The 26,412-nt window shown below is 47.3% G+C and overlaps 1 protein-coding gene across 2 annotated transcripts in view; it reads right to left on the bottom strand.

Moving 5' to 3' along the window:
* Nucleotides 1–8,290: 8,290 nt before the first annotated feature.
* Nucleotides 8,291–26,412, bottom strand: part of LOC124011270 (serine/threonine-protein phosphatase 2A 55 kDa regulatory subunit B beta isoform-like) — a 62,803-nt gene continuing 44,681 nt past the window's right edge. For both annotated transcript variants that reach the window (XM_046324470.1, XM_046324471.1), the window contains exons 4-10: nt 25,643–25,755; nt 22,126–22,303; nt 20,326–20,490; nt 12,663–12,832; nt 11,224–11,315; nt 11,028–11,151; nt 8,291–8,544 (exon numbers count right to left, since the gene is read on the bottom strand). In XM_046324470.1, the coding sequence (XP_046180426.1) occupies nt 8,389–8,544; nt 11,028–11,151; nt 11,224–11,315; nt 12,663–12,832; nt 20,326–20,490; nt 22,126–22,303; nt 25,643–25,755 (998 nt within the window). In that variant the 3' untranslated portion in view covers nt 8,291–8,388. The remainder of the gene's footprint in view (nt 8,545–11,027; nt 11,152–11,223; nt 11,316–12,662; nt 12,833–20,325; nt 20,491–22,125; nt 22,304–25,642; nt 25,756–26,412) is intronic.

Raw genomic sequence — 26,412 nt, 5'->3', positions numbered from 1 at the left:
GGCCCTATGGATGTATTCAGAGTAGGGCCCTATGGATGTATTCAGAGTAGGGCCCTATGGATGTATTCAGAGGGCCCTATGGATGTATTCAGAGTAGGGCCCTATGGATGTATTCAGAGTAGGGCCCTATGGATGTATTCAGAGTAGGGCCCTATGGATGCCCTATGGATGTATTCAGAGTAGGGCCCTATGGATGTATTCAGAGTAGGGCCCTATGGATGTATTCAGAGTAGGGCCCTATGGATGTATTCAGAGTAGGGCCCTATGGATGTATTCAGAGTAGGGCCCTATGGATGTATTCAGAGTAGGGCCCTATGGATGTATTCAGAGTAGGGCCCTATGGATGTATTCAGAGTAGGGCCCTATGGATGTATTCAGAGTAGGGCCCTATGGATGTATTCATGGAGTAGGGCCCTATGGATGTATTCAGAGTAGGGCCCTATGGATGTATTCAGAGTAGGGCCCTATGGATGTATTCAGAGTAGGGCCCTATGGATGTATTCAGAGTAGGGCCCTATGGATGTATTCAGAGTAGGGCCCTATGGATGTATTCAGAGTAGGGCCCTATGGATGTATTCAGAGTAGGGCCCTATGGATGTATTCAGAGTAGGGCCCTATGGATGTATTCTATGGATGTATTAGGGCCCTATGGATGTATTCAGAGTAGGGCCCTATGGATGTATTCAGAGTAGGGCCCTATGGATGTATTCTATGGAGTAGGGCCCTATGGATGTATTCAGAGTAGGGCCCTATGGATGTATTCAGAGTAGGGCCCTATGGATGTATTCAGAGTAGGGCCCTATGGATGTATTCAGAGTAGGGCCCTATGGATGTATTCAGAGTAGGGCCCTATGGATGTATTCAGAGTAGGGCCCTATGGATGTATTCAGAGTAGGGCCCTATGGATGTATAGGGCCCTATGGAGTAGGGCCCTATGGATGTATTCAGAGTAGGGCCCTATGGATGTATTCAGAGTAGGGCCCTATGGATGTATTCAGAGTAGGGCCCTATGGATGTATTCAGAGTAGGGCCCTATGGATGTATTCAGAGTAGGGTAGTAGGGCCCTATGGATGTATTCAGAGTAGGGCCCTATGGATGTATTCAGAGTAGGGCCCTATGGATGTATTCAGTAGGGTAGGGCCCTATGGATGTATTCAGAGTAGGGCCCTATGGATGTATTCAGAGTAGGGCCCTATGGATGTATTCAGAGTAGGGCCCTATGGATGTATTCAGAGTAGGGCCCTATGGATGTATTCAGAGTAGGGCCCTATGGATGTATTCAGAGTAGGGCCCTATGGATGTATTCAGAGTAGGGCCCTATGGATGTATTCAGAGTAGGGCCCTATGGATGTATTCAGAGTAGGGCCCTATGGATGTATTCAGAGTAGGGCCCTATGGATGTATTCAGAGTAGGGCCCTATGGATGTATTCAGAGTAGGGCCCTATGGATGTATTCAGATAGGGCCCTATGGATGTATTCAGAGTAGGGCCCTATGGATGTATTCAGAGTAGGGCCCTATGGATGTATTCAGAGTAGGGCCCTATGGATGTATTCAGGTCCTATGGATGTATTCAGAGTAGGGCCCTATGGATGTATTCAGAGTAGGGCCCTATGGATGTATTCAGAGTAGGGCCCTATGGATGTATTCAGAGTAGGGCCCATGGATGTATTCAGAGGGCCCTATGGATGTATTCAGAGTAGGGCCCTATGGATGTATTCAGAGTAGGGCCCTATGGATGTATTCAGAGTAGGGCCCTATGGATGTATTCAGAGTAGGGCCCTATGGATGTATTCAGAGTAGGGCCCTATGGATGTATTCAGAGTAGGGCCCTATGGATGTATTCAGAGTAGGGCCCTATGGATGTATTCAGAGTAGGGCCCTATGGATGTATTCAGAGTAGGGCCCTATGGATGTATTCAGAGTAGGGCCCTATGGATGTATTCAGAGTAGGGCCCTATGGATGTATTTAGGGCCCATGGAGTAGGGCCCTATGGAGTAGGGCCCTATGGATGTATTCAGAGTAGGGCCCTATGGATGTATTCAGAGTAGGGCCCTATGGATGTATTCAGAGTAGGGCCCTATGGATGTATTCAGAGTAGGGCCCTATGGATGTATTCAGAGTAGGGCCCTATGGATGTATTCAGAGTAGGGCCCTATGGATGTATTCAGAGTAGGGCCCTATGGATGTATTCAGAGTAGGGCCCTGGATGGATAGGGTGGATTCAGAGTAGGGCCCTATGGATGTATTCAGAGTAGGGCCCTATGGATATTCAGGTAGGGCCCTATGGATGTATTCAGAGTAGGGCCCTATGGATGTATTCAGAGTAGGGCCCTATGGATGTATTCAGAGTAGGGCCCTATGGATGTATTCAGAGTAGGGCCCTATGGATGTATTCAGAGTAGGGCCCTATGGATGTATTCAGAGTAGGGCCCTATGGATGTATTCAGAGTAGGGCCCTATGGATGTATTCAGTAGTAGGGCCCTATGGATGTATTCAGAGTAGGGCCCTATGGATGTATTCAGAGTAGGGCCCTATGGATGTATTCAGAGTAGGGCCCTATGGATGTATTCAGAGTAGGGCCCTATGGATGTATTCAGAGTAGGGCCCTATGGATGTATTCAGAGTAGGGCCCTATGGATGTATTCAGAGTAGGGCCCTATGGATGTATTCAGAGTAGGGCCCTATGGATGTATTCAGAGTAGGGCCCTATGGATGTATTCAGAGTAGGGCCCTATGGATGTATTCAGAGTAGGGCCCTATGGATGTATTCAGAGTAGGGCCCTATGGATGTATTCAGAGTAGGGCCCCTATGGATGTATTCAGAGTAGGGCCCTATGGATGTATTCAGAGTAGGGCCCTATGGATGTATTCAGAGTAGGGCCCTATGGATGTATTCAGAGTAGGGCCCTATGGATGTATTCAGAGTAGGGCCCTATGGATGTATTCAGAGTAGGGCCCTATGGATGTATTCAGAGTAGGGCCCTATGGATGTATTCAGAGTAGGGCCCTATGGATGTAGAGTAGGGCCCTATGGATGTATTCAGAGTAGGGCCCTATGGATGTATTCAGAGTAGGGCCCTATGGATGTATTCAGAGTAGGGCCCTATGGATGTATTCAGAGTAGGGCCCTATGGATGTATTCAGAGTAGGGCCCTATGGATGTATTCAGAGTAGGGCCCTATGGATGTATGGATGTAATCAGAGTAGGGCCCTATGGATGTATTCAGAGTAGGGCCCTATGGATGTATTCAGAGTAGGGGGCCCTATGGATGTATTGGATAGGGCCCTATGGATTCAGAGTAGGGCCCTATGGATGTATTCAGAGTAGGGTCCTATGGATGTATTCGGAGTAGGGCCCTATGGATGTATTCAGAGTAGGGCCCTATGGATGTATTCAGAGTAGGGCCCTATGGATGTATTCAGAGTAGGGCCCTATGGATGTATTCAGTAGGGCCCTATGGGTATTCCCTATGGATGTATTCAGAGTAGGGCCCTATGGATGTATTAGTTCTATGGATGTAGAGTAGGGCCCTATGGATGTATTCAGAGTAGGGCCCTATGGATGTATTCAGAGTAGGGCCCTATGGATGTATTCAGAGTAGGGCCCTATGGATGTATTCAGAGTAGGGCCCTATGGATGTATTCGGAGTAGGGCCCTATGGATGTATTCGGAGTAGGGCCCTATGGATGTATTCAGAGTAGGGTCCTATGGATGTAGAGTAGGGCCCTATGGATGTATTCAGAGTAGGGCCCTATGGATGTATTCAGAGTAGGGCCCTATGGATGTATTCAGAGTAGGGCCCTATGGATGTATTCAGAGTAGGGCCCTATGGATGTATTCGGAGTAGGGCCCTATGGATGTATTCAGAGTAGGGCCCTATGGATGTAGAGTAGGGCCCTATGGAGTAGGGCCCTATGGATGTATTCAGAGTAGGGCCCTATGGATGTATTCAGAGTAGGGCCCTATGGATGTATTCAGAGTAGGGCCCTATGGATGTATTCAGAGTAGGGCCCTATGGATGTATTCAGAGTAGGGCCCTATGGATGTATTCAGAGTAGGGCCCTATGGATGTATTCAGAGTAGGGCCCTATGGATGTATTCAGAGTAGGGCCCTATGGATGTATTCAGAGTAGGGCCCTATGGATGTATTCAGAGTAGGGCCCTATGGATGTATTCAGAGTAGGGCCCTATGGATGTATTCAGAGTAGGGCCCTATGGATGTATTCAGAGTAGGGCCCTATGGATGTATTCAGAGTAGGGCCCTATGGATGTATTCAGAGTAGGGCCCTATGGATGTATTCAGAGTAGGGCCCTATGGATGTATTCAGAGTAGGGCCCTATGGATGTATTCGGAGTAGGGCCCTATGGATGTATTCGGAGTAGGGCCCTATGGATGTATTCAGAGTAGGGCCCTATGGATGTATTCAGAGTAGGGCCCTATGGATGTATTCAGAGTAGGGCCCTATGGATGTATTCAGAGTAGGGCCCTATGGATGTATTCAGAGTAGGGCCCTATGGAGTAGGGCCCTATGGATGTATTCAGAGTAGGGCCCTATGGATGTATTCAGAGTAGGGCCCTATGGATGTATTCAGAGTAGGGCCCTATGGATGTATTCAGAGTAGGGCCCTATGGATGTATTCAGAGTAGGGCCCTATGGATATTCAGAGTAGGGCCCTATGGATGTATTCAGAGTAGGGCCCTATGGATGTATTCAGAGTAGGGCCCTATGGATGTATTCAGAGTAGGGCCCTATGGATGTATTCATGGAGTAGGGCCCTATGGATGTATTCAGAGTAGGGCCCTATGGATGTATTCAGAGTAGGGCCCTATGGATGCTATATTCAGAGTAGGGCCCTATGGATGTATTCAGAGTAGGGCCCTATGGATGTATTCAGAGTAGGGCCCTATGGATGTATTCAGAGTAGGGCCCTATGGATGTATTCAGAGTAGGGCCCTATGGATGTATTCAGAGTAGGGCCCTATGGATGTATTCAGAGTAGGGCCCTATGGATGTATTCAGAGTAGGGCCCTATGGATGTATTCAGAGTAGGGCCCTATGGATGTATTCAAGTAGGGCCCTATGGATGTATTCAGAGTAGGGCCCTATGGATGTATTCAGAGTAGGGCCCTATGGATGTATTCAGAGTAGGGCCCTATGGATGTATTCAGAGTAGGGCCCTATGGATGTATTCAGAGTAGGGCCCTATGGATGTATTCAGAGTAGGGCCCTATGGATGTATTCAGAGTAGGGCCCTATGGATGTATTCATGGAGTAGGGCCCTATGGATGTATTCAGAGTCTATGGATGTATTCAGAGTAGGGCCCTATGGATGTATTCAGTAGGGCCCTATGGATGTATTCAGAGTAGGGCCCTATGGATGTATTCAGAGTAGGGCCCTATGGATGTATTCAGAGTAGGGCCCTATGGATGTATTCAGAGTAGGGCCCTATGGATGTATTCAGAGTAGGGCCCTATGGATGTATTCAGTAGGGAGTAGGGCCCTATGGATGTATTCAGAGTAGGGCCCTATGGATGTATTCAGAGTAGGGCCCTATGGATGTATTCAGAGTAGGGCCCTATGGATGTATTTAGGGCCCTATGGATGTATTCAGAGTAGGGCCCTATGGATGTATTCAGAGTAGGGCCCTATGGATGTATTCAGAGTAGGGCCCTATGGATGTATTCGGAGTAGGGCCCTATGGATGTATTCGGAGTAGGGCCCTATGGATGTATTCGGAGTAGGGCCCTATGGATGTATTCAGAGTAGGGCCCTATGGATGTATTCGGAGTAGGGCCCTATGGATGTATTCAGAGTAGGGCCCTATGGATGTATTCAGAGTAGGGCCCTATGGATGTATTCAGAGTAGGGCCCTATGGATGTATTCGGAGTAGGGCCCTATGGATGTATTCAGAGTAGGGCCCTATGGATGTATTCAGAGTAGGGCCCTATGGATGTATTCAGAGTAGGGCCCTATGGATGTATTCAGAGTAGGGCCCTATGGATGTATTCAGAGTAGGGCCCTATGGATGTATTCAGAGTAGGGCCCAGAGGTGTTCCTCACTGTGTGACCTGACTAGGGAAAACTTTGGGCCCTGGTTATGAGACACAGAACCCGCTGTCTTTTACTGAGCTATAATAGGACTCGTTTATCTGGTTATGTTAATCCACTGCATGGTGAGACTACTGCGGAGTGGTCAAAACAGGGATATTCAAAAAACAGCAAATAGAAATGTGCAGTCAGTTGCTAAAATGAAATGATAAAGTAAACTCGATGAATTCAAGTACTTCTCAATGGTAAGTTACATTTGCTTAGCTTTTTCCCCCTATATTTCTGAGTAAAAACATTCACACTTGCATTGTTTTCATCTCCCTCTTCATCCTCCCCATCCTCCTCCTCCTCCCTCACCAACCCCACATACCAAAAAAGGCACCACAGCTTCAAAAACAGAATCATTGACAAGAAAAAGACACGTCATCACATAAAATAAACACCTGAGTGTCAGAGTCCTCATCACATCCTTCACGTTATTAACATGTCAGAAACAGGCCAAAACACCCACACTCCCAATATCCACACTTAGCACACAGGTTTACAGTTGGTAGTATGCAAGTGAGGATACTGTGAGTCAAACCCGTTTCAGTGCTATAATTAAGGTTCAGTTAGTTGTGTAACAGTCATGTCCATGTCCAGTGACCTCCTGTCTCAACCTCCGGACGGGACAGATGTGGCCTAGTGGCTGGAGAGGACAGGAGATACATCAGTAACCTTCATAAAGGTCTGTGTTCTCTCCATATTCTCCTGTCTCAACCTCCGGACGGGACAGATGTGGCCTAGTGGCTGGAGAGGACAGGAGATACATCAGTAACCTTCATAAAGGTCTGTGTTCTCTCCATATTCTCCTGTCTCAACCTCCGGACGGGACAGATGTGGCCTAGTGGCTGGAGAGGACAGGAGATACATCAGTAACCTTCATAAAGGTCTGTGTTCTCTCCATATTCTTCTGTCTTATCTTGTTATGGAAACAAAATGGTGACTGGTCAGATAGAGTGTTCTGCTATGTCTCAGTTTCATCTCAGTTGATCTGTGACTCCAGTCCAGTCTTACTCTGGTTGCATGACAACGCTCCTTCAAGTGTCACTCAAATTAAAAAGTAAAACAGTTAACTGAAGGCCATGGAGAGACTCGCGCAGGCCAGAGCAAGTGACTCATTTCATTCCACTCAGGCCTAGAAGAAGCATCTGTCTTCATCCTAACTTTATCCAGGCTGAACACTCTCACATTTGGAGCGGGAATTCCCAAGTGTGTTCTGGAAATTCCCATTCCATGAATTCCAGCATTCCCTCCAGCCATATCAGACTCACAGCAACAAGGCAGGCATGAGGAGAGGAGGAGGAGGAACCCTTAGTGAATCTCTCTTTCTCTTTTCCTCCGTCCCTCTCCTCTTCTGATCCCTCTCCTCTTCTGGTAAATAAACATCCATCTCTCTTTCTCTTTTCCTCCATCCCTCTCCTCTTCTGTCTCTGTACCTCTCCCCCATCCCTCTCCTCTTCTGTCTCTACCTCTCCTCCATCCCTCTCCTCTTCTGTCTCTACTTCTCCTCCATCCCTCTCCTCTTCTGTCTCTGTACCTCTCCCCCATCCCTCTCCTCTTCTGTCTCTACCTCTCCTCCATCCCTCTCCTCTTCTGTCTCTGTAACTCTCCCCCATCCCTCTCCTCTTCTGTCTCTATCCCTCTCCTCTTCTGTCTCTACCTCTCCTCCATCCCTCTCCTCTTCTGTCTCTACCTCTCCTCCATCCCTCTCCTCTTCTGTCTCTGTACCTCTCCTCTTCTGTCTCTACCTCTCCTCCATCCCTCTCCTCTTCTGTCTCTACCTCTCCTCCATCCCTCTCCTCTTCTCTTCTGTATCTGTACCTCTCCTCTTCTGTCTCTACCTCTCTCCTCCATCCCTCTCCTCTTCTGTCTCTACCTCTCCTCCATCCCTCTCCTCTTCTGTCTCTGTACCTCTCCTCCCTCTTCTGTCTCTCTACCTCTCCTCCTCTTCTGTCTCTAACTCTCCCCCATCTTCTCCTCTTCTACCTCTCCTCCATCCCTCTCCTCTTCTGTCTCTGTACCTCTCCTCTTCTGTCTCTGTACCTCTCCTCTTCTGTCTCTCTCCTCCATCCCTCTCCTCTTCTGTACCTCTCCTCCATCCCTCTCCTCTTCTGTCTCTACCTCTCCTCCATCCCTCTCCTCTTCTCCATCCCTCTCCTCTTCTGTCTCTCCTCCATCCCTCTCCTCTTCTGTCTCTGTACCTCTCCTCTTCTGTCTCTGTACCTCTCCTCCATCCCTCTCCTCTTCTGTCTCTGTACCTCTCCTCCATCCCAGAAGTAAGCTGACCCCTAGGTGACCTTGTCTTGGAAGATGTAAAGGTTGTTACTGGCTGCCACGGCGATGATGTTTTCCTGTGGGTGCCAGGTGGAGTGGAGGATTTTCTTACTGAAGTCCAGACTGTCAACAGTCACCTCGTCTTTACGACGCTTCCCTCCCACACACACCTAGAAAGAAGGACAGGAGAGGAAAGGAGAGGAGGATGAGGTGAGGAAAGGAGAGGAGGATGAGGTGAGGAAAGGAGGGGAGGGGAGAGGAGGGGAAGGAGAGGAGGGGAGAGAAGAGAAGAGGATTGAAGGGGAGAGGAAGTGAGAGGAGAGGAGGGGAGAGGAAGTGAGAGGAGAGGAGAGGTGAGGTGAGGAGAAGAGGGGGAGATGAGAGGTGAGAGGTGAGGAGAAGAGCAGAGAGGAGGGGGAAAGATAGGAGGGGAGAGGAGAGGTGAGGTGAGCAGAAGAGGAGGGGAAGGTGAGGAGAGGTGAGGAGAGACTTCATGAGCACATCCTTGCACACACTGATTGTTAATATTTCCTCCTCTTCAGTTACAAACCAAAAAATTCTGAAATTGGACATTTGCCAATCTTACAGAAATCCATTCAAACATACCATCAGTGGCCTAGGGTGACCTGGCGATCTGGGCCACTGCAACATGGCTTCCAATTGGGCCACTGCAACATGGCTTCCAATTGGGCCACTGCAGCATGGCTTCCAATTGGGCCACTGCAGCATGGCTTCCAATTGGGCCACTGCAACATGGCTTCCAATTGGGCCACTGCAGCATGGCTTCCAATTGGGCCACTGCAGCATGGCTTCCAATTGGGCCACTGCAGCATGGCTTCCAATTGGGCCACTGCAACATGGCTTCCAATTGGGCCACTGCAGCATGGCTTCCAATTGGCCACTGCTATTTCTCCTCGTCTCTCCAGTGTCATAATGATGGGGTCTTATAAAATAACTCCTCTATCTTTCACCTCTCTCTATCCAATAACCAAACAAAGACTTACAAAATATACTGTATAGAATATATATACACTGCTCAAAAAAATAAAGGGAACACTTAAACAACACAATGTAACTCCAAGTCAATCACACTTCTGTGAAATCAAACTGTCCACTTAGGAAGCAACACTGATTGACAATATATTTCACATTCTGTTGTGCAAATGGAATAGACAACAGGTGGAAATTATAGGCAATTAGCAAGACACCCCCAATAAAGGAGTGGTTCTGCAGGTGGTGACCACAGACCACTTCTCAGTTCCTATGCTTCCTGGCTGATGTTTTGGTCACTTTTGAATGCTGGCGGTGCTTTCACTCTAGCGGTAGCATGAAACGGAGTCTACAACCCACACAAGTGGCTCAGGTAGTGCAACTCATCCAGGATGGCACATCAATGCGAGCAGTGGCAAGAAGGTTTGCTGTGTCTGTCAGCGTAGTGTACAGAGCATGGAGGCGCTACCAGGAGACAGGCCAGTACATCAGGAGACGTGGAGGAGGCCGTAGGAGGGCAACAACCCGGCAGCAGGACCACTACCTCCGCCTTTGTGCAAGGAGGACCAGGAGGAGCACTGCCAGAGCCCTGCAAAATGACCTCCAGCAGGCCACAAATGTGCATGTGTCTGCTCAACCGGTCAGAAACAGACTCCATGAGGGTGGTATGAGGGCCCGACGTCCACAGGTGGGGGTTGTGCTTACAGCCCAACACCGTGCAGGATGTTTGGCATTTGCCAGAGAACACCAAGATTGGCAAATTCGCCACTGACGCCCTGTGCCCTTCACAGACGTGACAGAGTCTGGAGACGCCGTGGAGAACGTTCTGCTGCCTGCAACATCCTCCAGCATGACCGGTTTGGCGGTGGGTCAGTCATGGTGTGTGGTGGCATTTCTTTGGGGGGCCGCACAGCCCTCCATGTGCTCGCCAGAGATAGCGTGACTGCCATTAGGTACCAAGATGAGATCCTCAGACCCCTTGTGAGACCATATGCTGGTGCGGTTGGCCCTGGGTTCCTCCTAATGCAAGACAATGCTAGACCTCATGTGGCTGGAGTGTGTCAGCAGTTCCTGCAAGAGGAAGGCATTGATGCTATGGACTGGCCCGCCCGTTCCCCAGACCTGAATCCAATTGAGCACATCTGGAACATCATGTCTCGCTCCATCCATCAACGCCACGTTGCACCACAGACTGTCCAGAAGTTGGCGGATGCTTTAGTCCAGGTCTGGGAGGAGATCCCTCAGGAGACCATCCTCCACCTCATCAGGAGCATGCCCAAGCGTTGTAGGGAGGTCATACAGGCACGTGGAGGCCACACACACTACTGAGCCTCATTTTGACTTGTTTTAAGGACATTATATCAACGTTGGTTCAGCCTGTAGTGTGGTTTTCCACTTTAATTTTGAGTGTGACTCCAAATCCAGACCTCCATGGGTTGATACATTTTATTTCCATTGATAATTTTTGTGTGATTTTGTTGTCAGCACATTCAACTATGTAAAGAAAAAAGTATTTAACAAGAATATTTCATTCTTTCAGATCTAGGATGTGTTATTTTAGTGTTCCCTTTATTTTTTTGGAGCAGTGTATATTTACATACCATCAATCCAAAATAAAATAGTTTTGGCACATATTTAATATGTAACTGTGTTACAGTATTACCTTGCGTGGTTTGAGGATGGCCCGGGGTTTGCTGTTCTCTCTGGACGCCTCCAGAGTCACATCTTTCTTGGTGTTCCGATCAAACATCCGGAAGAAATTATTATATGACCCCGTCATTATGACACTGGAGAGAGACAAGAGGAGATTGATTGACACACACACAGAGACACACACAAACACATAAGATCACACTCACCTGTCTGACCCGTTCCAGACACACTCAAACTTGTCGAAGATGCAGTCGTTCTCGTACAGAGAACACAGCTTACCCCTCAGGTAGTCATGGACCTGGGGACATACAATAAGATCACCATTGTTACAATGTCACGGATATGAACGATGCAACTACCCTTCCGGAGAGAAAGGTCTCCTCAATTGACCTACAATGTTTAAAAAGTTTAGATAAATCAAATGACATAGACTACAGCCCCTTCACTCAACCCAATCATACCCAATCTTCCCTACCAATTATCCCAGGGACGACTTACTGAACCCTGGATTCATCTGTAAGACTGATACTGACTGTTAGTAAATCCCCCACAGTGACCCACAGTGACAGCTGGTCCCCGGTCTACACTATCTGGTCACAGACAGACATACTGGGAGATCAGATTCAGATACACAGCATACACACAGCGTAGACACAGTGTACACACACAGCGTAGACACAGTGTACACACACAGCGTAGACACAGTGTACACACACAGCGTAGACACAGTGTACACACACAGCGTAGACACAGTGTACACACACAGCGTAGACACAGTGTACACACACACAGCGTAGACACAGTGTACACACACAGCGTAGACACAGTGTACACACACAGCGTAGACACAGTGTACACACACAGCGTAGACACAGTGTACACACACACAGCGTAGACACAGTGTACACACACACAGCGTAGACACAGTGTACACACACACATCGTAGACACAGTGTACACACACAGCGTAGACACAGTGTACACACACAGCGTAGACACAGTGTACACACACAGCGTAGACACAGTGTACACACACAGCGTAGACACAGTGTACACACACAGCGTAGACACAGTGTACACACACACAGCGTAGACACTGTGTACACACACACACAGCGTAGACACAGTGTACACACACACAGCGTAGACACAGTGTACACACACACAGCGTAGACACAGTGTACACACACACAGCGTAGACACAGTGTACACACACAGCGTAGACACAGTGTACACACACACAGCGTAGACACAGTGTACACACACACAGCGTAGACACAGTGTACACACACACAGCGTAGACACAGTGTACACACACAGCGTAGACACAGTGTACACACACAGCGTAGACACAGTGTACACACACAGCGTAGACACAGTGTACACACACACAGCGTAGACACAGTGTACACACACACAGCGTAGACACAGTGTACACACACACAGCGTAGACACAGTGTACACACACACAGCGTAGACACAGTGTACACACACACCACACAGCGTAGACACAGTGTACACACACACATCGTAGACACAGCATACACACACACAGTGTACACACACAGCGTAGACACAGCGTAGACACAGCATACACACACACACACAGTGTAGACACACAGCGTACACACACAGCGTAGACTACCTGGTATGTCTGGACCGGTCTGGTCTCCATGTTGAGGTCCCACACCTTGACCGTCAGGTAGTCCCGTGTCATCAAGAAGCGCCCGCTATGACTAAACTTGATGTCTGAGATGGAAGAGATGATCTCTGAGAAAAATGAACGAGTGGAGGGGTCCTCTGGCTCCTCAAAGACTGAGGGAGGGAGGGGGAGGGAGGGAGGGAGGGAGGGAGGGAGGGAGGGAGGGAGGGAGGGAGGGAGGGAGGGAGGGAGGGAGGGATGGTTACACCACAGGAATAACAAGCTATGCATCGACAAGTCTGTTATCAAACCAGGGGGAGCGTTCATGAATTGAATGAATTCTGTGTGTGTGTGTGTGTGTGTGTGTGTGTGTGTGTGTGTGTGTGTGTGTGTGTGTGTGTGTGTGTGTGTGTGTGTGTGTGTGTGTGTGTGTGTGTGTGTGTGTGTGTGTGTGTGTGTGTGTGTGTGTGTTCCTGCCTCCTTGTTATGTTCACACAGGGAGAACAGCTCTGTGTGTCAGTGGGGAGTCTAACGAAGGATGAAAAACGAGCGGATAAAGGGATGAGGGAGGGAGAAAACAAATCAATGTCACGGTGCTCCGCTTACTGGAGTCCTGGTATTCATCACAGGTGTGTGTGTGTGTGTGTGTGTGTGTGTGTGTGTGTGTGTGTGTGTGTGTGTGTGTGTGTGTGTGTGTGTGTGTGTGTGTGTGTGTGTGTGTGTGTGTGTGTGTGTGTGTGTGTCGGACATTGGACAGTGTCCACCTGAAATGCCCCTCTGTCCTGTTCCTGCTGTGGGGGTGTATAATAATGTCCCAAGGGGTGTGTGTGTGTGTGTGTGTGTGTGTGTGTGTGTGTGTGTGTGTGTGTGTGTGTGTGTGTGTGTGTGTGTGTGTGTGTGTGTGTGTGTGTGTGTGTGTGTGTGTGTGTGTGTGTGTGTGTGTGGGGGGGTCTGTGTGTGCGTGTGCGTGTTGTTCCTGAGAATCAGTGCCTAACGGGGGGCTGTTATACTGCCCTACAAAGGCAAAACACAGTTAACTACATAATCTTTTTGCTGCGAAATCTGACATCAAAGTATTTTTCTGTCGACAGACAGCAATTTCTAATCCTCTACGATATATTTTGGCTTGTTCCTGTGTCAGGAAACAAATACACCACATTAATAAGATATTATACCTGGCCATTACAATAGATCAAAGATTTCTGACCAAATTTGAGGTTACTGCGTTTTGCCTTTGTTAGAGCAGGTTTAGGTTTAGGGTTAAGTCTAGTTCTAGGGTTAAGTCTAGGGTTAAGTCTAGGTCTAGGGTTAAGTCTAGGGTTAAGTCTAGGGTTAGGTTTAGGGTTAGGTTTAAGGTTAGGTTTTGGGGTTAGGGTTAACTTTAGGGTTAACGTTAGGGTAAGAGTATGGGTTAGAGGTTAGAGGTTAGGGGGGGAAAAACTGAATTGCGTGTCCCCACAAGGTTAGCTGTACAAGACTGTGTGTGTGTGTGTGTGTGTGTGTGTGTGTTCTGCTATCGGACAAACCTAGGGTATCTCACTGCTCTACTCACATTTGAAGACAAAGTTAGTGATGCTATTATTGAATAACAATAACCCAAATATCCCAATTCCCACATTCTCCCCCTAAGGCCAAAGCAACTACAGTGGGGAGAACAAGTATTTGATACACTGCCGATTTTGCAGGTTTTCCTACTTACAAAGCATGTAGAGGTCTGTAATTTGTATCATAGGTACACTTCAACTGTGAGAGACGGAATCTAAAACAAAAATCCAGAAAATCACATTGTATCACCTACCAACCAGTAAGAATTCCGGCTCTCACAGACCTGTTAGTTTTTCTTTAAGAGGCCCTCCTGTTCTCCACTCATTACCTGTATTAACTGCACCTGTTTGAACTCGTTACCTGTATAAAAAACACCTGTCCACACACTCAATCAAACAGACTCCAACCTCTCCACAATGGCCAGGACCAGAGAGCTGTGTAAGGACATAAGGGATAAAATTGTAGACCTGCACAAGGCTGGGATGGGCTACAGGACAATAGGCAAGCAGCTTGGTGAGAAGGCAACAACTGTATTTATTTGCAACTGCAACCTGGCCAAGATAAAGCATAGCAATTTGACAACGGCGTATTTATTAGAAAATGGAAGAAGTTCAAGATGACGGTCAATCACCCTCAGTCTGGGGCTCCATGCAAGATCTCACCTCGTGGGGCATCAATGTTCATGAGGAAGGTGAGAGATCAGCCCAGAACTACATGGCAGGACCTGGTCAATGACCTGAAGAGAGCTGGGACCACAGTCTCAAAGAAAACCATTAGAAACACACTACGCCGTCATGGATTAAAATCCTGCAGTGCACACAAGGTCCCCCTGCTCAAGCCAGCGCATGTTCAGGACCGTCTGAAGTTTGCCAATGACCATCTGGATGATCCAGAGGAGGAATGGAAGAAGGTCATGTGGTCTGATGAGACAAAAATATAGCTTTTTGGTCTAAACTCCACTCGACGTGTTTGGAAGAAGAAGAAGGATGAGTACAACCCCAAGAACACCATCCCAACCGTGAAGCATGGAGGTGGAAACATCATTCCTTGGGGATGCTTTTCTGCAAAGGGGACAGGACGACTGCACCGTATTGAGGGGAGGATGGATGGGGCCATGTATCGCGAGATCTTGGCCAACAACCTCTTTCCCTCAGTAAGAGCGTTGAAGATGGGTCGTGGCTGGGTCTTCCAGCATGACAACGACCCAAAACACACTGCCAGGGCAACTAAGGAGTGGCACCGTAAGAAGCATCTCAAGGTCCTGGAGTGGCCTAGCCAGTCTCCAGACCTGAACCCAATAGAAAATCTTTGGAGGGAGCTGAAAGTCCGTATTGCCCAGCGACAGCCCTGAAACCTGAAGGATCTGGAGAAGGTCTGTATGGAGGAGTGGGCCAAAATCCCTTCTGCAGTGTGTGCAAACCCAGTCAAGATCTACAGGAAATGTATGATCTCTGTAATTGCAAACAAAGGTTTCTGTACCAAATATTAAGTTCTGCTTTTCTGATGTATCAAATACTTATGCCATGCAATAAAATGCAAATTAATTACTTAAAAATCATACAATGTGATTTTCTGGATTTTTGTTTTAGATTCCGTCTCTCACAGTAGAAGTGTACCTATGATAAAATGTGTGTGTGTGTGTGTGTGTGTGTGTGTGTGTGTGTGTGTGTGTGTGTGTGTGTGTGTGTGTGTGTGTGTGTGTGTGTGTGTGTGTGTGTGTGTGTGTGTGTGTGTGTGTGTGTGTGTGTGTGTGTGTGTGTACGGACCGGTGAACACGTTAATACAGCTCAGGAAATAACTACTGTTATTGAGCAAAATGTCTGCATCCCAAATTACACTCTATCCCCTATGGGCCCTGGTCAAAAGTAATACACTATATAGGCGATAGGGTGCCATTTGGGACACAGAGTGGTATTTCCATAGGGAGGTATGTTATTATTATAGTATATATATTTATTTAGCATCTTACACCATCGATCCTCAGACTTAAATGTCAACGTATTCATTATTCATTTCCTTCAGAGGCATAAGCAGATTGTCTGACACTCCCAGAGACAGACAGGCTTTGAGACGGGCCTTTCATTGTCTTTGGGAGAGAAGACAGACAGGGGCTTTGAGCGTTGAGCTTTTCATTGTCTTGACTGGGAGAAGAAGACAGGCAGGGAGCTTTGAGACAGGGGCTTTGAGCGTTGAGCTTTTCATTGTCTTGACTGGGGAGAAGACAGACAGACATTGTCTTGACAGACAGACAGGGGCTTTGAGACGTTGAGCCTTTCATTGTCTTGACTGGGAGAGAAGACAGACAGACAACCTTATTGATGTGTGTGGTTATCATTCCCAACCATACCATTGACTGTAGTAGGATAAAGGTTGGTTCAATAGAGACAGAGAAGACTTCCCTCCCTCTCTCCTTTCTTTTCTCAATCTCTTTCCCCCTCCACAGATAGTGGCATAGCTGTCACACCATGTACCATGTTTGAGTGGTGTGTGTGTGTGTGTGTGTGTGTGTGTGTGTGTGTGTGTGTGTGTGTGTGTGTGTGTGTGTGTGTGTGTGTGTGTGTGTGTGTGTGTGTGTGTGTGTGTGTGTGTGTGTGTGTGTGTGTGTGTGTGTGTGTGTGTGTGTGTGTGTGTGTGTGTGTGTGTGTCGGACATTGGACAGTGTCCACCTGAAATGCCCCTCTGTCCTGTTCCTGCTGTGGGGGTGTGTGTGTGTGTGTGTGTGTGTGTGTGTGTGTGTGTGTGTGTGTGTGTGTGTGTGTGTGTGTGTGTGTGTGTGTGTGTGTGTGTGTGTGTGTGTGTGTGTGTGTGTGGGGGGGTCTGTGTGTGCGTGTGCGTGTTGTTCCTGAGAATCAGTGCCTAACGGGGGGCTGTTATACTGCCCTACAAAGGCAAAACACAGTTAACTACATAATCTTTTTGCTGCGAAATCTGACATCAAAGTATTTTTCTGTCGACAGACAGCAATTTCTAATCCTCTACGATATATTTTGGCTTGTTCCTGTGTCAGGAAACAAATACACCACATTAATAAGATATTATACCTGGCCATTACAATAGATCAAAGATTTCTGACCAAATTTGAGGTTACTGCGTTTTGCCTTTGTTAGAGCAGGTTTAGGTTTAGGGTTAAGTCTAGTTCTAGGGTTAAGTCTAGGTCTAGGGTTAAGTCTAGGGTTAAGTCTAGGTCTAGGGTTAAGTCTAGGGTTAAGTCTAGGGTTAGGTTTAGGGTTAGGTTTAAGGTTAGGTTTTGGGGTTAGGGTTAACTTTAGGGTTAACGTTAGGGTAAGAGTATGGGTTAGAGGTTAGAGGTTAGGGGGGGAAAAACTGAATTGCGTGTCCCCACAAGGTTAGCTGTACAAGACTGTGTGTGTGTGTGTGTGTGTGTTCTGCTATCGGACAAACCTAGGGTATCTCACTGCTCTACTCACATTTGAAGACAAAGTTAGTGATGCTATTATTGAATAACAATAACCCAAATATCCCAATTCCCACATTCTCCCCCTAAGGCCAAAGCAACTACAGTGGGGAGAACAAGTATTTGATACACTGCCGATTTTGCAGGTTTTCCTACTTACAAAGCATGTAGAGGTCTGTAATTTGTATCATAGGTACACTTCAACTGTGAGAGACGGAATCTAAAACAAAAATCCAGAAAATCACATTGTATCACCTACCAACCAGTAAGAATTCCGGCTCTCACAGACCTGTTAGTTTTTCTTTAAGAGGCCCTCCTGTTCTCCACTCATTACCTGTATTAACTGCACCTGTTTGAACTCGTTACCTGTATAAAAAACACCTGTCCACACACTCAATCAAACAGACTCCAACCTCTCCACAATGGCCAGGACCAGAGAGCTGTGTAAGGACATAAGGGATAAAATTGTAGACCTGCACAAGGCTGGGATGGGCTACAGGACAATAGGCAAGCAGCTTGGTGAGAAGGCAACAACTGTATTTATTTGCAACTGCAACCTGGCCAAGATAAAGCATAGCAATTTGACAACGGCGTATTTATTAGAAAATGGAAGAAGTTCAAGATGACGGTCAATCACCCTCAGTCTGGGGCTCCATGCAAGATCTCACCTCGTGGGGCATCAATGATCATGAGGAAGGTGAGAGATCAGCCCAGAACTACATGGCAGGACCTGGTCAATGACCTGAAGAGAGCTGGGACCAGAGTCTCAAAGAAAACCATTAGAAACACACTACGCCGTCATGGATTAAAATCCTGCAGTGCACGCAAGGTCCCCCTGCTCAAGCCAGCGCATGTCCAGGCCTGTCTGAAGTTTGCCAATGACCATCTGGATGATCCAGAGGAGGAATGGAAGAAGGTCATGTGGTCTGATGAGACAAAAATAGAGCTTTTTGGTCTAAACTCCACTCGACGTGTTTGGAAGAAGAAGAAGGATGAGTACAACCCCAAGAACACCATCCCAACCGTGAAGCATGGAGGTGGAAACATCATTCCTTGGGGATGCTTTTCTGCAAAGGGGACAGGACGACTGCACCGTATTGAGGGGAGGATGGATGGGGCCATGTATCGCGAGATCTTGGCCAACAACCTCTTTCCCTCAGTAAGAGCGTTGAAGATGGGTCGTGGCTGGGTCTTCCAGCATGACAACGACCCAAAACACACTGCCAGGGCAACTAAGGAGTGGCACCGTAAGAAGCATCTCAAGGTCCTGGAGTGGCCTAGCCAGTCTCCAGACCTGAACCCAATAGAAAATCTTTGGAGGGAGCTGAAAGTCCGTATTGCCCAGCGACAGCCCCGAAACCTGAAGGATCTGGAGAAGGTCTGTATGGAGGAGTGGGCCAAAATCCCTTCTGCAGTGTGTGCAAACCCAGTCAAGATCTACAGGAAATGTATGATCTCTGTAATTGCAAATAAAGGTTTCTGTACCAAATATTAAGTTCTGCTTTTCTGATGTATCAAATACTTATGCCATGCAATAAAATGCAAATTAATTACTTAAAAATCATACAATGTGATTTTCTGGATTTTTGTTTTAGATTCCGTCTCTCACAGTAGAAGTGTACCTATGATAAAATGTGTGTGTGTGTGTGTGTGTGTGTGTGTGTGTGTGTGTGTGTGTGTGTGTGTGTGTGTGTGTGTGTGTGTGTGTGTGTGTGTGTGTGTGTGTGTGTGTGTGTGTGTGTGTGTGTGTGTGTGTGTGTGTGTGTGTGTGTACGGACCGGTGAACACGTTAATACAGCTCAGGAAATAACTACTGTTATTGAGCAAAATGTCTGCGTCCCAAATTACACTCTATCCCCTATGGGCCCTGGTCAAAAGTAATACACTATATAGGCGATAGGGTGCCATTTGGGACACAGAGTGGTATTTCCATAGGGAGGTATGTTATTATTATAGTATATATATTTATTTAGCATCTTACACCATCGATCCTCAGGCTTAAATGTCAACGTATTCATTATTCATTTCCTTCAGAGGCATAAGCAGATTGTCTGACACTCCCAGAGACAGACAGGCTTTGAGACGTTGAGCCTTTCATTGTCTTGACTGGGAGAGAAGACAGACAGGGGCTTTGAGACGTTGAGCCTTTCATTGTCTTGACTGGGAGAGAAGACAGACAGGGGCTTTGAGACGTTGAGCCTTTCATTGTCTTGACTGGGAGAGAAGACAGACAGGGGCTTTGAGACGTTGAGCCTTTCATTGTCTTGACTGGGAGAGAAGACAGGGGCTTTGAGACGTTGAGCCTTTCATTGTCTTGACTGGGAGAGAAGACAGACAGACAACCTTATTGATGTTTGTGGTTATCATTCCCAACCATACCATTGACTGTAGTAGGATAAAGGTTGGTTCAATAGAGACAGAGAAGACTTCCCTCCCTCTCTCCTTTCTTTTCTCAATCTCTTTCCCCCTCCACAGATAGTGGCATAGCTGTCACACCATGTACCATGTTTTTGAGTGGTGTGTGTGTGTGTGTGTGTGTGTGTGTGTGTGTGTGTGTGTGTGTGTGTGTGTGTGTGTGTGTGTGTGTGTGTGTGTGTGTGTGTGTGTGTGTGTGTGTGTGTGTGTGTGTGTGTGTGTGTGTGTGTGTGTGTGTGTGTGTGTGTGTGTGTGTGTGTGTGTGTGTGTATGCCTGTTCCCAGTACTCACACTTGCAGTGTGTGTCGCAGAGCGCCTGTTTCCTCATGTCACAGAGTCGTACTGACCCTCTACTGCTGCTGTAAGCCAAGGTGTTACACTGCTGAGGATGAAACTCCGCTGCAGTAATCACCTCCGTCAGATCCTCCATGTTACACGGCTTAATGTCCACGATGTCTGGGGAGGGGCTCAGGGAGAAATAACAGTTCAGCTAAATGGTGTTTAAAACAAGACAGATTAACAGAATACAGGCACTGGTTCCTAGGTTATTTGAAGCTGCAGTCGGTAACCTAGAAATGTTGTACGGTCGAGGCCAAAAGATTTGAGAATGACACAAATATACATTTTCATAAATTTTGCTGCTTCAGTGTCTTTAGCCATTTTAGTCAGATGTTACTATGGATACTGAAGTATAATTACAAGCATTTCATAAGTGTCAAAGACTTTTATTGACAATTACATGAAGTTGATGCAAAGGGTCAATATTTGCAGTGTTGACCCTTCTTTTTCAAGACGTCTGCAATCCGCCCTGGCATGCTGTCAATTCACTTCTGGGCCACATCCTGACTGACGGCAACCCATTCTTGCATAATCAATGTTTGTAGTTTGTCAGAATTTGTGGGTTTTTGTTTGTCCACCCGCCTCTTGAGGATTGACCACAAGTTGTCAATGGGATTAAGGTCTGGGGAGTTTCCTGGCCATGGACCCAAAATATTGATGTTTTGTTCCCCGAGCCACTTAGTTATCACTTTTGCCTTATAGCAAGGTGCTCCATCATGCTGGAAAAGGCATTGTTGGTCACTAAACTGTTCCTGGATGGTTGGGAGAAGTTGCTCTCGGAGGATGTGTTGGTACCATTCTTTATTCATGGCTGTGTTCTTAGGTAAAATTGTAAGTGAGCCCACTCCCTTGGCTGAGAAGCAACCCCACACATGAATGGTCTCAGGATGCTTTACTGTTGGCATGACACAGGACTGATGGTAGCGCTCACCTTGTCTTCTCCGGACAAGCTTTTTTCTGGATGCCCCAAACAATCAGAAAGGGAATTCATCAGAGAAAATGACTTTACCAGGCCATCCTCCAAAAGTCTTCGCCTCACTGTGAGTGCAGATGCACTCACATCTGCCTGCTGCCATTCCTGAGCAAGCTCTGTACTGGTGGTGCCCCGATCCCGCAGCTGAATCAACTTCAAGAGACGATCCTGGCGCTTGCTGGACTTTCTTAGGTGCCCTGAAGCCTTCTTCACAACAATTTAATCACTCTCCTTGAAGTTCTTGATGATCTGATAAATGGTTGATTCAGGTGCAATCTTACTGGCAGCAATATCCTTGCCTGTGAAGCCCTTTTTGTGCAAAGCAATGATGACGGCACGTGTTTCCTTGCAGGTAACCATGGCTGACAGAGGAAGAACAATGATTCCAAGCATCACCCTCCTTTTAAAGCTTCCAGTCTGTTATTCGAACTCAATCAGCATGACAGAGTGATCTCCAGCCTTGTCCTCGCCAACACTCACACCTGTGTTAACGAGAGAATCACTGACATGATGTCAGCTGGTACTTTTGTGGCAGGGCTGAAATGCATTGGAAATGTTTTTTTGAGGATTCAGTTCATTTGCATGGCAAAGAGGGACTTTGCAATTCATCTGATCATTCTTCATAAAATTCTGGAGTATATACAAATTACCATCATACAAACTGAGGCAGCAGACTTTGTGAAAATTAATATTAGTGTCATTTGGCCATGACTGTAGACAGATAAACTATGACAGAGGGTATGTTAGTATGGGGTTAAGGGGTAAAGGTGAAAGGATACTGAAGCTCTGGTCAGTGATCTCCAGGTTCCACAGGTTGACCCTGAGGTCATCCGTGGAGATGTAGGTCTGGAAGTCGGAGTTCACGGAGATGGAGTTGATGTGGTAGGTGTGGGCGTTACTGAACACACGCCGCGCTGTTGCCTCAACCATCAGATCTGAGTTCTGGAGGACAGGCACCTGGCAGGGAGGGAGCACATGACTCTGTGACCTTAGGAATATATCACTTAAATATCATAAAACTTCAGCCATAGAATCAGCAAGCAGATTGACTATGGATACCTTGAGGGCTCTTTCTATTTCAGTACACTGTGAGCTGTTGCCATTCAGGACTGAAGAGCACAGTGGGAGGGCCTAGTGAGCTGGTGTTAGGACTGAGGAGCTAGGGAGGGCCGAGTGAGATGGTGTTAGGACTGAGGAGCCATAGCAGTAGGCCTAGTGAGCTGGTGTTAGGACTGAGGAGCCAGGGAGGGCCTAGTGAGCTGGTGTTAGGACTGAGGAGCCAGGGAGGGCCTAGCGAGATGGTGTTAGGACTGAGGAGCCAGGGAGGGCCTAGTGAGCTGGTGTTAGGACTGAGGAGCCAGGGAGGGCCTAGTGAGATGGTGTTAGGACTGAGGAGCCATAGCGGTAGGCCTAGTGAGCTGGTGTTAGGACTGAGGAGCCAGGGAGGGCCTAGTGAGCTGGTGTTAGGACTGAGGAGCCAGGGAGGGCCTAGTGAGCTGGTGTTAGGACTGAGGAGCCAGGGAGGGCCTAGTGAGCTGGTGTTAGGACTGAGGAGCCAGGGAGGGCCTAGTGAGCTGGTGTTAGGACTGAGGAGCCAGGGAGGGCCTATTGAGCTGGTGTTAGGACTGAGGAGCCAGGGAGGGCCTAGTGAGCTGGTGTTAGGACTGAGGAGCCAGGGAGGGCCTAGTGAGCTGGTGTTAGGACTGAGGAGCCAGGGAGGGCCTGCAGAGGAACCACACTCACACTACACTACATTCTCCCCCCATGCCTTTCAACCTCAGTAACAGCCACACTCTACTATTCCCAACTTCCCAACAGACTGTAGAGACACACAGATGTCATCCATTATGGTATATGACATACAGTCATATACTGAGCAAGAGAGCGAGCAAGAGAGAGAGCGAGAGAGCGTGAGAGAAAAGGGCAACCAGTGAAGAACAAACACTATTGTAAATACAATCCATATTTATGTTTATTTATTTTCCCTTTTGTATATGTTTCCCATGCCAATAAAGCCCATTAAATTGAATTGAGAGACAGAGACCGAGAGAGAGAGAGAGAGAGAGAGAGAGAGGGCGAGGGCGAGAGGGCGAGAGGGAGAGAGAGAGAGAGAGAGAGAGAGAGAGAGAGAGAGAGAGAGAGAGAGAGAGAGAGAGAGAGAGAGAGAGAGAGAGAGAGAGAGAGAGAGAGAGAGAGAGAGAGAGAGAGAGAGAGAGAGAGAGAGGGCGAGAGAGAGAGAGAGAGAGAGAGAGAGAGAGAGAGAGAGAGAGAGAGAGAGAGAGAGAGAGAGAGAGAGAGAGAGAGAGAGAGAGAGAGAGAGAGAGAGAGAGAGAGAGAGAGAGAGAGAGAGAGAGAGAGAGAGAGAGAGAGAGAGAGAGAGAGAGAGAGAGAGAGAGAGAGAGAGCGAGAGAGCGAGAGAGCGAGAGGTCATTAATAGATGCATGCCAACACGTCTGCCATACTGATCCTTAACACTGGGGTGTGTACTTAGTGTGTACTGGGGTGTGTACTTAGTCCCCTCCTAAGGATCAAAAGGCTCCTCAACGGCTTCTGTCCCCAAGCCATAAGACTGCTGAACAATTAATAAAATCACCACCAGCCTCCATACTGACTCGGTATCGGTGCCCCCTGTATATAGCCTCCACACTGACTCGGTATCGGTGCCCCCTGTATAAAGCCTCCACACTGACTCTGTACCAGTACCACTGTCACGCCTTGGTCATTGTATTTTGTGTTTTTGTTTTATGTTTGGGTAGGCCAGGGTGTGACATGGGTTTATATGTTGTGTTTCGTATTGGGGTTTGTATTATTTGAGATCGCGGCTGATTAGGGGTGTTGTTAGGCTTGGCTGCCTGAGGCGATTCTCAATTAGAGTCAGGTGCTTATCGTTGTCTCTGATTGGGAACCGTATTTAGGCAGCCTGAGTTTCGCTTTGTATTTCGTGGGTGATTGTACCTGTCTCTGTGTTGTAGTCACCAGATAGGCTGTAATTAGTTTCACGTTCCGTTCTGTTGTTTTTGTATTTAGTTTCAGTTATTTCATGTACCGCGTTTTTCATTCATTAAAGTCATGAGTAACCAACACGCTGCATTTCGGTCCGACTCTCTTCTTTCAACAGACGAACGCCGTTACAACCACCCTGTATATAGCCTCCACACTGACTCGGTATCGGTGCCCCCTGTATATAGCCTCCACACTGACTCGGTATCGATGCCCCCTGTATATAGCCTCCACACTGACTCGGTATCGGTGCCCCCTGTATATAGCCTCCACACTGACTCGATGCCCCCTGTATAGCCTCCACACTGACTCGGTATCGATGCCCCCTGTATATAGCCTCCACACTGACTCGGTATCGATGCCCCCTGTATATAGCCTCCACACTGACTCGGTATCGATGCCCCCTGTATATAGCCTCCACACTGACTCGGTATCGGTGCCCCCTGTATATAGCCTCCACACTGACTCGGTATCGATGCCCCCTGTATATAGCCTCGTTATTGTTATTCCTATTGTGTTACTTTTTATTATTATTTTTTACTTTAGTCTACTTGGTAAACATTTTCTTAACTCTTCTTGAACTGCACTGTTGGTTAAGGGCTTGTAGGCATTTCACGGTAAGGTCTACACGTTGTATTCGGCGCATGTGACGAATAAAGTTTGATTTGATTGAGCCGGAATTCTCTGTGTGAGAATTAAAGAATATGGTTGGCTGGGTGATGGGAGGGCGAAGAAGGTAGAGTGAAAGAGAGATATAGAGAGATGATCCCCTTCATCGCATTCATGTCAGTGCACATATCGATCAGTCTCTCACTCCGTCCCTCCCTCCTCCGAGCCGTCTGTCAGTGCTGACGGAGCATATGAGATCTGTCATATAAATGATTCTCCATACCAGAGTATTGAAAAACGGATTCTTCTCTTAGTGATAAGGAGCGAATGTACCATGAGAAATAGACCTGTCCTGAGAGAAGTGAGCTGCATATTCAATGGAAATGTGCAAAGTCATTTGGAATAGCCAAAATTCTATGAGTTTATTTGGGAGAGCAATATTGTATATTGCCAGAAGACTGAAACATAAGCATTTGCTTTATATATCCTCGTTCATAAAGTATTCATGTCAGTGATATCAAACAACATCATTCTCATCTTGGGACCCCTCGGGACAATGATATATTACCTCTTATTACCTAGTATTATTCTGTCCTTATGAGATACTGTGTGTGTGTCTGTGTGCATGTGTGTGTGTGTGTGTGTGCGTCTGTACGTGTATTTGCGCGCACGTGTGTGTGTTCTCACCCGTAGTGAGGTGATTGTGGATGGGTGTCTGATTCGTCCGTCTTCATCCTTCAGGTTGTATCCCTCCGGTCGTCTGTCTCTCTCACGAATCTTCCAGAGCTTCACTGTCTTATCTATATACACACACACACACGCACACACACGCATGCACGCACACACACACACACACACACACATGCACGCGCGCACACACACACACATGTACACCGAACACAAAGCGAGAGACCGAAACAGAGAGAGAAAAAAAGAGAGAGCGAGAGAATGTAAGAGAGAGAGAATGAAAGAGAGAGAAAGAAAGAGAGAGAATGAAAGAGAGAGAAAGGGAGAGGGAAAGATAAAAGAGAAGGAGAAATAACGAGAGAGATTATTAATCTCCATGCTACCGTGATTGAGGGTGGTGGGTGGTGAGAGTATTAAGTTCACGCTACAGGTTCCCCAAGGGCACCCCCCCACACACTCTCAACTCAAAAAGTGGCGCACAGAATGCAAAAATATTCGTAGAAATATTTAACCTCCACACATTAACAAGTCCAATAGCTCAAATGAAAAATAAACACCTTGTTCATCTACCCAGTAAGTCAGATTTCTAAAATGTTTTACGGCGAAAACAGAGCACATATTTATGTCAAACCACCACAAAGACACAGACGATATACAGCCATTTTGTCGAACAAAAGATGCAATCACAAACGCAGGATTAAAGTTAAAATAATTCACTGACCTTTTGAAAATCTTCATCAGATGACAGTAATAGGACATGTTACACAGTA

Source organism: Oncorhynchus gorbuscha, linkage group LG23 (assembly GCF_021184085.1).
Source record: "Oncorhynchus gorbuscha isolate QuinsamMale2020 ecotype Even-year linkage group LG23, OgorEven_v1.0, whole genome shotgun sequence".
NCBI classification, from domain to species: domain Eukaryota; kingdom Metazoa; phylum Chordata; class Actinopteri; order Salmoniformes; family Salmonidae; genus Oncorhynchus; species Oncorhynchus gorbuscha.
The sequence above is the reverse complement of the archived record's forward strand: the minus strand, read 5'-3'. Positions and strand labels throughout refer to the sequence as shown.